At 35.4% G+C, this 12,289-nt stretch overlaps 3 protein-coding genes across 5 annotated transcripts in view; all 3 read left to right on the plus strand.

Moving 5' to 3' along the window:
* The window catches only part of SOS1 (sodium proton exchanger, putative (NHX7) (SOS1)), a 299,664-nt gene that overhangs the window by 43,262 nt on the left and 244,113 nt on the right, over positions 1–12,289 (plus strand). The window lies entirely within an intron of this gene.
* LOC149541543 (uncharacterized) lies at positions 5,460–6,230 on the plus strand. The gene is made up of 2 exons (XM_089796761.1): positions 5,460–5,986; positions 6,132–6,230. The coding sequence occupies exon 1, from the start codon at positions 5,568–5,570 to the stop codon at positions 5,952–5,954; it is 387 nt and encodes a 128-aa protein (XP_089652887.1). The 5' UTR covers positions 5,460–5,567; the 3' UTR covers positions 5,955–5,986; positions 6,132–6,230.
* Positions 7,069–8,439, plus strand: LOC149541544 (uncharacterized). 2 transcript variants are annotated; one of them, XM_089796763.1, is made up of 2 exons: positions 7,069–7,292; positions 7,403–8,439. In XM_089796763.1, exon 2 carries the CDS (start codon positions 7,805–7,807, stop codon positions 8,132–8,134), a length of 330 nt encoding a protein of 109 aa, XP_089652889.1. In that variant the 5' UTR covers positions 7,069–7,292; positions 7,403–7,804; the 3' UTR covers positions 8,135–8,439. The 2 variants fall into 2 exon arrangements, with proteins under 2 accessions (XP_089652889.1, XP_089652888.1); XM_089796762.1 differs by having other exon boundaries at positions 7,070–7,292.

Here is a 12,289-nt window from a genome sequence, read left to right on the forward strand (position 1 = left end):
CAATCAATATTGATTCACATACTTTTGATAGTCTCCCTTATTCTCATTCCATATTTCAAAAGATGATTCTTTGGTCGGATCTACACATTCTACATTATGTGGCACTTTGAAAATTTGCTCGATAACTTCTAGATCAAGACTAATAATAACTCTGCCATTAGCATCCTTGATCGTCTTTGACTTTGGGCTGAAACGTTTTGCGCATCCAAGAACAAACTCGGGTTCCATGGCAGCCATGGGAATGTAGATACCAAGTGAATATAACTTCTCTTGATATGTTTCATCTCATGACCAACAGGATCTGCTACTCTTCGCAGAAAATCAGTCATGTCCATGTGTTCGATCTATGTCCAACACGTTTTCAAGAATGGATGTGACTTGAGATGGAGTTGCATGAGTCAACTCTTTATCAAACTAATATTTCATTTTGGCCTTAGATTTAGATGGTGAGGGCGTCTCTTGCGATTGTGCTACAACACACAAATAACAAAATATAAATACATCATAAGAGGAAATCACCATAAAGGTGTATTCTTGATCAGCAACAAAGGTTCAAGTATGGATTTGAAACTTTGTAGACTCGATGAGATAATCTTAAAAGAGATATCATATACATATGCAGTGAATGGAAATGGAAGGTGGAAGGAAGTACCATGGAAGTGAAAAATGGAAGGAGACAAATATGTATGAAGGTGGAATGAATGAGAATGCGTACGAATGAAGATTGCTGATTTCCAAAAAGTGACTTAGGTTTTCAGGATGTTATTGCATGAAAATGGATTACATGTAAATGCAACATGTAATGAGGGATGGAAAGTGAGATGACATTCGGATGGAGGATGAGCTTACATGTTAGTACGGATAATGGATGAGATGCGAAGTGTGTAGTGACATGGGAAGTGGAAAAACATGTGTTTTCTCATGGAGGTGTAAGTGCCTATGAAAAGTTGGAAATGAAATGAAGCTTGAGGTGAAATGAACTTTATAATCATCTTTGTGGAAAGGTGAAGTCAAAGTACATGTGAAAACATGCATATGACATTTTTGACCTTTCAAAAAGTGACTTTAAGTCAAAAACGGGGTTTAGAGATGCAATTACACAAAAAACTTTTCATGTAATTATGTTGTGCGAATGGATGAGGAAAATGAGATGAGTGGAAATGGAAATAGAAAATGAGATAATATGTACGTGTGGATGATGAATGAGATGAAATACATGTAATCGCATTTGATGAATGAGATGAAAGTATTGTGGCATGGAAAGATGGAAATGGAACGTGATGATGCTCTTACATGAAATGGAAAGTGGAGTGAAGTGAAACATGACCAAGTTCTTGGGAAAGAACTTGCAACTTCTCCAAAATGGAGAAAAACTGAAAAGCAAACACACAAAACAAACTTCAAAAGAAGAATGTACCTTTGGCAAATGACTCAAACATGTCAACAAGCAAAGCACATCAATATGCAATTTTGAATTTGGAGTTTGGGAAAAAACCAAAAACATGAAAATGAACAATTTCATCATTTTTAAAGCAAAAATACATTTTCCATGGCAACAAAATTAACAAGTGTAAAACATCAAGCTAAAACATGCACAAAACAACAAGATAAGTACAAATTTATTAGCAAGAAGGAAAATGTCCACTTACATGATGATCATGTGCCAAAAATAAAGGAGGGAAAACCTCCAATATTGAAAAATTCTCCAACAAACTTAGATCATTTCAAACTTTGACAGACAAATCTGCAAGAGGCAACAAATGAGGCGTTTTTAATTCATATTGCCAAAAAATGTGCCCTAAGAATGCTCCCAACTTCAAACGTTTTTGGATAAAAATGTGTTTCAAATCAGCATGTTACAAGTTTTTTTTGACTTCCAAATGCAAAAAATGACCCTTGGTGTAATACAAACAAATGAATATGCCAAAATGCCTCTTTCCTATTCAAAAACGTGATTTAAATCATTGTAAACTGGACGTTTTTGGAGAAAAACTTGACTGAAAATCATCATAAAGAAATTGTTTTAGCATAAAAACAAACAACAGATGCAAAACCACCTCTTCTCCTTGAGATTTTCGAATCATTCCATGATCAAGTCCAAGTGAAAAACGAGTTCTTGAAGGGCACACACATGAAGTCGGTCCATAAGATATCTATCATAAAAGAAAATTAATTTATTGTAAGAGTGTCGCCTTTCAATAATTTTTACAAATACAAGTGATAATCATATGGAAGTCGTGACCTCGTCACGATGTACACAGGGCCCATATGAAACAATTTTTGTTAATAATTAATTCATTAGTACAATGATCAAATATTGTGAGACTCTTCTCAATAATTATAACATACCAAGTTTACCTTGGAAGTGATCCACCTTTATTTTGCAAGAGGCTTGGTGCAGATGATAAGGAACTCCCTCTTAATCTAGAATTTCACAAAATTTTAGATTTTGAAGTTGTTTAGAATAAATCTTTCTTTGAATCCAAGTTTGAATTATTGACTTTAGCAACGGAAGTTTGATGTTTGAGTTTGTCAAGCCATCTTGTTGTAGTATGACCATATTTGTCGCATTTAAGACATTGTACATTAGAAAGATCTTTCTGTTTCTTAAACGATTGTTTATCATTTTTCCTCCTATTCCTTTTCAAGTTGGTGGTGAGAATTTGAATGTCTTCATTTGTGGACTCCATGTCGATTCCTCTAGTTTATCGATTACACTCTTCTTGAATGCAGTCATCTTTTAGTCAATTGAATTTGGGGAGTTCAGGACAAGCACCTATTCCTTCTCTAAAATTTTCCTATGAAATAGGGAGCCCATTTAATGTTACCATAATTAACTCTTTGCTATCATTGTTGTGATCAACTGTTAATAGTTGGTTTCTTAACTCCTTTATCCTCATAAAGTTCAGGTGATGGTCTCTGCTTTCTTCATCTTTATATTATTGAGTTGGTTTTTCAGAGTGAGAATCCTGCTAGTGTTGTTGATCTCGAACATGTCTTCTAGAGCTTTGAACGTATCATATGCAAAGTCTAATATTATGATAATAGGTAGTAGATGATCTTTTACTTCATCTACTAATAACTGCATTGCTTTGGTGTTGTTACTTTCTCATTTGCCAATCTTCTTAGTTTTAAGAGGATTTTCGACGATTGTTGTTAACTTCTGCTTTCTTTGTATCATCATCATATGTAGTTTCCAATCTTTGAAATTTGAAGCATCTTCAAGTCTGTCTTCAATCCTCATCCCGCTTACCATTTTGATAAGTAGGGTTTAAGGATATTTAAGTGGACTTGAAAAATAAATCTAATTAGGATTGTCTCTTAGACCGGCTCTAATATCATGTTAAGCTAATTAGATTTATCTAATGATCAGAGAGAAAATGTTGTCTTCTGATTTTTTTAATATATGGAAGTATAACTGTCCTTGTTTATAATTGGGTTCTTCTGTTATACTGTAAGTACCTTTATACAAAGCATATAATAATGAATGGTGCCAAGGAGCTGTCAATTATTACTGCGCTTTATACACTTGCAAAACGTGAGTGTTATTGTGTTCGGCTGTGTTATAAAACACAGCTTTGACCTGCACTATATATGTGACAAGGAGTCACCACCCGATGGGGTGACTCCAACGTGGAGTCACATCCCATCGGGTTGTGATTCTCCACGTCACTCCCTTTTAAAAAAAAAAACAAATATAATATAATTGCCGTCGACTTTGATTGAAATGGAAAGTTGGTCATTGATCTTTATATTATTATTTGTCTAGACTTTTCGATTTTTTTTATAGAGTAGTCGGTCCACATGAAGATTTATTATTGTCAAGTTTGAGGGATCTGCTGCAAATGTAATGGCATTGCCTGTTGAGGTATATGTTTTCCATATGCAACATCCTCTCATTTATATTGAGCATAAGTTATTGAATAGACATGTCTATTCAGTTATCAAATAATTAGTTTATATAAATTTAATTATTGTTATATATATAGTTTATATCTCACATAGAATTATATCTCATATATAATTATATGAATAACCATAGAGTTATCTGACAGAAGCTACCAAACATTTACACTTCCTCTTAGCAAGGGAGGATAAACACAAGACAAATATTACACCATTGGTAATATTAGGAATTTAAGGATATCTTAGAAGTTTTCCACAATTTAATATTGCATACGATATCAAGAGTATTGATCTCCAGAATATCAACATATGATATTCATCAATTACTTAAACTAGGGTATGATATCACATTTGATATCAAGAGTCTTGATCTCCCACAATATAGACATCCGATATTCATCAAGTACACAAAAAAAGGTTTGATATCACATTTGATATCAATAGTATTGGCCTCCTAGAATATTAATGATATTCACCACTTACTCAAAACGTTTAGATATCACATTTGATATCAAGAGTATTGGCCTCCCAGAATATCAATGATATTCACCAAGTACTCTAAGAGTAATGGCCTCCTAGAATATTGAGATACAAGACATTCACCATTTACTCAATTTATTTCTTTTGATAATACAAGTTTATTGTAAGATCGTCACCTTACAAAAACTTCTCCAAATACAAGTGATGATCATTTGGAAGTTGTCACTTCTTTATGATATACACAGGGGATAGGCCCATATAAATGTCACATGGTCACAATCCTCTTGACTGTGACCATAGATGGAAGACTCGCCGGTTACTCGGCGAGTTTTAAACACTTGTCGAGTATTTTGGGATGACGAGTAAATCGCCCAAAAACTCGCCTGTCAAAAAACTCGGCATGAGTCCAAAAACTCGCCGAGTAATCGGCGAGTTTTAGTCAAAAACTCGGCGAGTTAATGTAAAAAACTCGCGGTTCAGGGAATTCGCAGCCAATGACGCCTAAATAGGTCAAAATGCATTGTTTCTTTCATTTGTGTGGAGCAAAGAAGGTTTTAGCTGATTGCAAGTGATTAAAGACGGATTGGAGTGGATTTTGGAGGATTCTAACCGAATTTAGAAGAGAAATTTCTTTCCAGGTATGTTCATCTTATCATTGTTTGAAAACTTTTTATAGTTTTAAGCAAAGCTTTTATTGTTTTTGTTGTTGTTTGTAAATGATTTCAAATCATTTGAAAGTTGAAACCCTAGTTGTTCTAAACTTCTAGCTTCTAAGTTCTAACTCTAAGTTCTAACTTTGTTTATTCGTTTTTCTATAAATTTAATTATTTGTGTAGGGCAGCGGACAAGCATTAAGAAAACATAACAAACCCGCAAGAAGAGTGGCCACAAACACCATGCCCATCTAGATATATAGGCACTCGGCCTAAAAATGCAAGAGATAAGGCATGGCGGTATGCCTATGAAGCTCCAAGTCCAAATGATATTGGGAAGGTGATATGCATTCCCTGTGAGAGAATTATTTCTGGAGGCATAAACCGCCTCAAATACCACCTTGCAGGCATAAAGAAACATGACTCAAATCTTCTCTCAAGGTAACTGATGAAGAAAAAAAATTCATCCATGCCCTACTTGCAGCTGCTGAAGAAAAAAAATTGAATAGGGAGAGGGCAAAATTAGCTATGAGGGCGGCCATAGCTGAATCTGAAGGAGCTCCTTTTGATATGCAAGAGGAAGAAGAAGCACTTGAGAACATACCAGGATCTCTTCGTGGCCCACGGATCCGCAAACAAAATTTCTCTTTTACCGGTTCCACTTCTACTACATCTCCTACTTCTTCATCATCACCATCCGGATCCCCATCAGGGATAGGTGGTTATTTTGTGCCCAGGAAAACACCTGGAGCACAGCCATCATTAGAGGGCACTACATGGTTTAAGGAGGTGCATGAGCAAACTGATATTGCAGCAGCTGATTTTTGGTTTTTCAACAATATCTCAATGAATGCCGCTGATAGTCCCTATTGGGTCAATATGGTGAATGCAATGACAATATCAGGCAAAGGGTAGAAGCCGCCTAATCGCAAGGATATGAGTGGAAGGTTAGTATTTTATTATTTAGTAATTGTAAATAATTGTGATTCACTTTAGTTCATTGTCATATTTTAGATCTTAATTGTTATAACTTATTTCCTAATTTTTTACTAACACTTACACTTTATTTAATATTACACTTAAATTTTGTAGGTTGCTTGACAAAGCGGTTGGTAGGGCAACATTGTTGATAGAAGACCAAAAGAAAGAGTGGAAGAAGTATGGCTGCACCATTTTATCTGATGGGTGGACAGATGGAAGAAGTAGAACCATTATTAACTTCTTGATTGCTTGCAAAGATGATGTGGTGTTTTGGAAATCTGTCGATGCCTCCAACAAAGTGAAAAATGCAGCCACATTGGTTTTAATGTTGGAGAATGTTGTCATGGAAGTGGGAATAGAGAATGTGGTGCAAATAATCACAGATAATGTAGCAACATATGTGGCAGTAGGTAGATTTAATTTTTTATATTTGAATCAATATGAATCATGAATGTAATGCTATGGTATTATTCAATTTAGATTTGATGTAATTTGTAAATACTAAATATGGAAAGTTTGTTACTGATTATTGATTTTCTGCTAATCTTTTAGGTAGAATCCTCCAAGAGAGGCATCCCACACTTTTTTGGTCACCTTGTGCAGCACATGTCCTTGACCTTCTTTTGGAGGACATAGGAAAACTTGATTGGGTGAGTCCAGTTGTGGAAGATGCTAGGTGAGTCACGAAGTATATCTATAATCACCCATGGGTTCTTAGTTTGATGAGAAAAGCCACTAAAGGCAAAGATTTGATGAGACCTGCTATGACAAGGTTTGCAACAGTCTTCTTGACGTTGCAAAGTATTCTTGACCACATATTGGCTTTGAAGCAAATGTTTGTGTGTGCTGATTGAGTTGCTTCACCTTACTCAAAGAAGCTCGAAGGAGAGGTTGTGGCACGAATAGTCTTTGATGATAGCTTTTTTGCAAAGGCTAAGGAGATTGTGGAGGTAAATTACTATGTTACTATAGTTTATTCAAGTTTTATTATCAATTCATAACTTACTATGTTATTAACTAATTTGTATTTTTCAAATTTCAAATGTAGATGTCTCTGCCCCTGGTTCTAGTCTTGCGCACATGTGATGGGAAGCAATCTCCAATGGGAGGGCTTTATGAGGCCATGGATAGGGCGAAAGAGGTTGTTAGAAGTTATTATCACGGGGACAGTCTCAGATTTGACCCCATTTGGAAAATAATTGATAGGAGGTGGAACAATATGCTCCACCAACCTATTCATGCAGCAGGCTACTTCCTCAATCCCAAATTCAGGTACTATGATAATTGATTGTCCTTGAAGTTGGGATTTTAATAAGTCTTTATTTTACTTTACTTTTTAAGGTTGTGTAGTAAGACTTGATATCATTTTCTATTTGTTTTAGGGCTGATGATTCCTACTCAGATCCTAATGGAGAGGTCATGGAAGGTCTCTCTAAATGCATTGAGAGAATGATATCAAGTGAAGAGGAGAGAGACCTTATTGTGATCGAACAACAAATCTATGTGGAATCAAGGGGTCCTTTGTTCTCTTCTATGCTAGCAAAGAGAGCAAGATCATGCTTTAAAACTTTTGCTAATTGATAAGTTGTGCTTCTGATTTTTTTTTTATTGCTTTATAACTTTTTTAATTTTGTTTTGCAGATGCTTAGTGGGCAAGTTGGGGTGGCAATACCCCCAATTTAAGGAAATTTGCTCTCAGAGTCCTATCCCAACCTTGTAGCTCATCCCATTGTGAGCGCAATTGGAGCTTATTTGAGTCCATCCATACAAAGAAAAGAAACAGAATGACTCAAAAACGGCTTAATGATCTTGTTTATGTGCACTATAATCTTAAGTTGCGCATAAAAAAGGCACAGCTCTTAGAACTACCTGGTCCGCTTGATGTAGATGAGATAGATCCTTATTCTGATTGGACAGCACAAGAGCCAAGTCCATTGTTTACACCAGATGAGATCGCTGATTTGGAGAGGCAGGCCATGGAGGGGGAAGCTAACATTAATTTTCAGTTCACTATGGATGACATTGAGGATGAGGACGAGGATGATGATAATTTAGGCGAGGATCAGGCATTACCATTAGGAGTAGATGCATCCTCTTCTAGGACGCCGAGCTAGTCAGTAGGGACGTCGAGCGAGGGGGCACAACCTCAGAGTTCACAGTCACGCAGCTCACGCCCTATCCCAGTACGGGGCACTTTTTCTAAGACTAGACCCCCTCGCTTTCTTGCTAGTGCAAGTGGAAAGAGGAAGATGTGATTGACATTGTATTGATGTATTTAGACTTTTAGTATTTACTTCTAGTTTGACAGATTGAAACTATTTAGTAATTTACTATTTTGCTTCCTACCATGAGCATTCTGCATGAGAATGCAATTTTGTACGCATTATGCATTTATATATATCTAAACTTTGTTTCTTTCTTTTGTATTGTCTTCAGTTAACTTATTAGATTCATCTTCTCATTAAATTTTGCAAAATAAATGTATTTTTAATTAAATTTCAGCAGTTTTTTACGTTCCCGAGTTTTCCCCGAGTTTTTTTTTTAAATCGTCGAGTTTTTCCCGATTAAACTTTTGGGGGGCTTGGCGAGTTTTCCAACTATGACTGGGACAACTTATTAGAGAAACCATCTTAGCATGGTCTACTCCAACTTATTAGAGAAACCATCTTAGCATGGTCTACTCCCTCTTAATTAATAAGATCGGGTTCACTGAAGGTTAACCAAATAGTATCCTCAGTCTTCTCCCTCAGAATCTTAATCTCCCTCTATTTCCTACAAGAACACTCTTAGAGGAAAAGATCAAGGCAAATAGCTCTTGTAAATAAAATTAAGGGAGAGACTACATTTATTAAATAAATAACATACTCAAGAATAATAAATATTCATTTGCATATCATTGTCCTTTTATTTCATTCCATTTGACATTGTAATGATAATTAATTTATGTTCTCAATAACTCCAATATAATCATAGATCATAGATATTTGAATGTTCACCATTCACAATAATAAAATATGTTAATAGATCATATGAATATAATATAGACAAATATCTATACTTTGAAAATATATATTCATATAATCACCATTATTCAAATACCTACCATAAATTTATTGTTTATTATAATAAAAAAAACATATCACATGTACTTACCTTAAGGGAATCAATGACCCGAGTCATAAAACTAAATAAATTTCCCTTTGTTGTCAAAATTCTTGCTTTGGACTTGGTGACTGGTCAAAGGTACCTTCTGCAACATTGACTCTTCCTTCTCATCATGCAAACCATCATTCGACTTGTTATGCAAGGGGGCATCGGTTGGAGGCCTTGCCACTAATTTGCGCTGGTCATTTTGCCACGATGCCAATTTGGGTTGGTCTAATGCGAACTAGTTGTTTTGTATGCTCACTTAGTGAGATCTTCTGCACGTTGTGTTCAACATTGACTATGTCATTTGCATAGGTCCCAATTCGATCCCAAAGGGTCTTATATTTGCATGACTTTGAGGGACCAATCCAATATTTTTGTCTACTTCAACAGCCCCCATACTCGCTTATGTTTCAATTAATATCCTGCTAAGGAACAAAGATGACCTTGACAATTTTTAAATTTTGGCCATTGATGCTTCTATCGACACTACACATGAGCTCACCAGCTATCGCCCATTTATGCATCTCATATTTTACCCATGTCGCAAGTAGAGGTAGATTTCAATTTATATAATGCTCACTTCAAATTCCAGTTATCTAATTAATGTGCAGATTTCGCCAAGGCTACAATTGGCAAGAATAATAAAATTTTGAAATCCATACAATGAGGACATATAGTCAAAGTATAGCAATCAAATATTGAGAGAAGTGTCTTCATCCAAAACCAAGTGTACTTCCATATCTCACAAAACCGATCACCACAAGAAAGGGTAGCAAAAATGCTAATGTTCTTGTGATCTTATACCATAATGTCTCTGTTACTAAAATTTTGCACGTGTAAAATTTAAGCATGCATGCAATGAAAGTATAGAAGTGCTTTTCATTTCATTCAAATAATAGAAATGTCCTCGTATTTATTTATTTTCAAATGTACATTGACGTTTTCAAACAATGAAATGAGGTCATATGCTGAACAGAAAAGATCTCACACAAGCCGTGAGTATAGCTAGCCAATTTTCTTTCATAAAGAAATTCATAAACAAATAAATACATATACATGAAAGAAATAGGAATAGAGGTAACCAGTCATTGCCTGTTGCTTTGACTGGTTATGAACTCTTTCCCTGGTATGCTCGTCCAGCTCCAAGCTCCACATTCTTCAGTAGCTGCAAGAAAAAATGAAGGAAGATGATGTTAGATCCCGAAGGATCTAAGCAATGACTGCATAGCTCTATTCCTACAAATACTCTATCTTTCGATGCATTTCGTTATAAAAGAAAATAAGCAGTGATATTGTCATCTAGTGCTGAAAGAAGGAGTAGTTTTATGAGTGTCACGAGCCTGTGCTCGAACCTTATGAAACAATTATCATTATTACTGCTGTAACTCACAATGTATTCAAAAGGAAACAATAAGAGAACTCGCTTTGATATTGGTGCTATAACAATGAAATAAACAAAGAGCTTTTAGTTCTATAACATGATTCAAACAATGATCATCCACGATTACTGAAACAATAGTTATCTATTGCTCAAACTCATTGTGATGAGACACATAATTCAAGCAATGATGTGGTGTTTGGAGCAGATGTATGAAAGGAGGCTAATGTTGAGGCCATGTTTAAAACAATAGTTGATTCATGAGGTACAGTCGACATTTTGATAAATAATGCAAACATCACAAGGGATATATTAATGATGAGGATTAAAAAAATCTCAATGGCAAGATGTCATTGATCTGAATCTTACAAGTAGCTGCCAAAAACATGAAAAGATAAGTATGAATACTACTCATAGCCCATCAGACTACAATAGTTTTTCATACTATTTGAACAACCAACTAATATGGGAGATCGCCAATTAGAGGAAAATGCCAATGTAACAGTTGCTCAAATACAACATTTTAGCATTAATGAGATTTGCTTTGATTAAGCTTACTCGGAGGAAGGTTCAAAGGTTCCAATAATAGGAAGATTTCTAAGCCTTTCTTGGAAATGGTTGCCAAGTGCTTGGAAAAGGATCCGTTAAAGAGACCATCTGCAATAAAGCTTTTGAAACATTCATTCTTCAATAATGTCTTAAATAGTGAGGTCGCAGCTAATATTGTTCTACACGGATAAGATCAAGACATTAAAACTAAAGGAAGCAGGCATTATTGGACAGAGAATAGTGAACAAGGTGGAGATCATATGGTACAAGTTCATTTACTCTCTTTAGAAGCTTTTGTGCCTCTACAGTCTCCAAATGAAATAAAAGAAATTGTTGGTGCTTTTGAGGGCGATACCAATCCTTACAACATGCCTGAAATGGAGCATATTAAAGACCACAAATTGGTGGTATTGCAGATGCAAAAAGAAAAGAAGTAAAATATTCTAGAGGATTCATCATGTTTCTAAGCAAAGTCACAATGCTGGAAATGATCTTCCAGCTCACCTACAGGAGAACCTGTGTTTTGGGTTTTGGTCAAATGAAATGATTATAAAAACCTGTATGTAAGAAAACCCAATTCGGGTTTTTTATGGGAACGAAATGCAAGTTCCAGAATTCATTTTTACATCAACAAAATCCATAACAGAAGTATTTTATGGCGACATTTTCAAATCCCAAACAGCAAAGAAAACATATGTACAGCAAATATTCATGGCGGCTTGAAATTTCAAATTTCGGCCAAAAGGAATAGCATAAAACAACAAAACTTTCTAGCTCCAGCAATGAAATCATATTCAAAGGCAAACTTATACTGGTGAAGAAAACATATGTACAACATCTAAGTTCCAGCCGGCATTTTCATAACTTCATAACAGCCCATGAAAATAGCAATGTTTCTAAGGCTTACGGCTAGCAAAAGCAAAAGCCCATACCAGTAAAAATTGATGTTCATCAACATAGTTGCTATCCAAGCTCAGAATTCGCAGAGTAAACTTGTTAAGAGATTGCAGTATAGCGCCCAACCAAGAACAAGTACAACAAGTAATCGCATCAAGATCCCTGCGGCTCTTCCATATGCGAAAACTCCAAAATGCAAAATGCTAAAATGAATAATGTCTTAGGGTATTCAAACCAAACATCACGCCCCTTTTCCTTTTTCAATAAACTTTGAAATCCGCAGGTTGTGCACATT

This window comes from Cupressus sempervirens, chromosome 8 (assembly GCF_028749045.1).
Source record: "Cupressus sempervirens isolate cs-2001-9-10 chromosome 8, ASM2874904v1, whole genome shotgun sequence".
Taxonomy (NCBI): Eukaryota; Viridiplantae; Streptophyta; class Pinopsida; order Cupressales; family Cupressaceae; genus Cupressus; species Cupressus sempervirens.

Excerpts from the sequence above, each read along its gene's own strand:
- LOC149541543 (XM_089796761.1), top strand. The coding sequence starts at position 5,568 with ATGAGGGCGGCCATAGCTGAATCTGAAGGAGCTCCTTTTGATATGCAA.
- LOC149541544 (XM_089796762.1), top strand. The coding sequence starts at position 7,123 with ATGGGAGGGCTTTATGAGGCCATGGATAGGGCGAAAGAGGTTGTTAGA. Across the intron at positions 7,293-7,402 it reads TTCCTCAATCCCAAATTCAG|GGCTGATGATTCCTACTCAG; the intron begins GTACTATGATAA and ends TATTTGTTTTAG.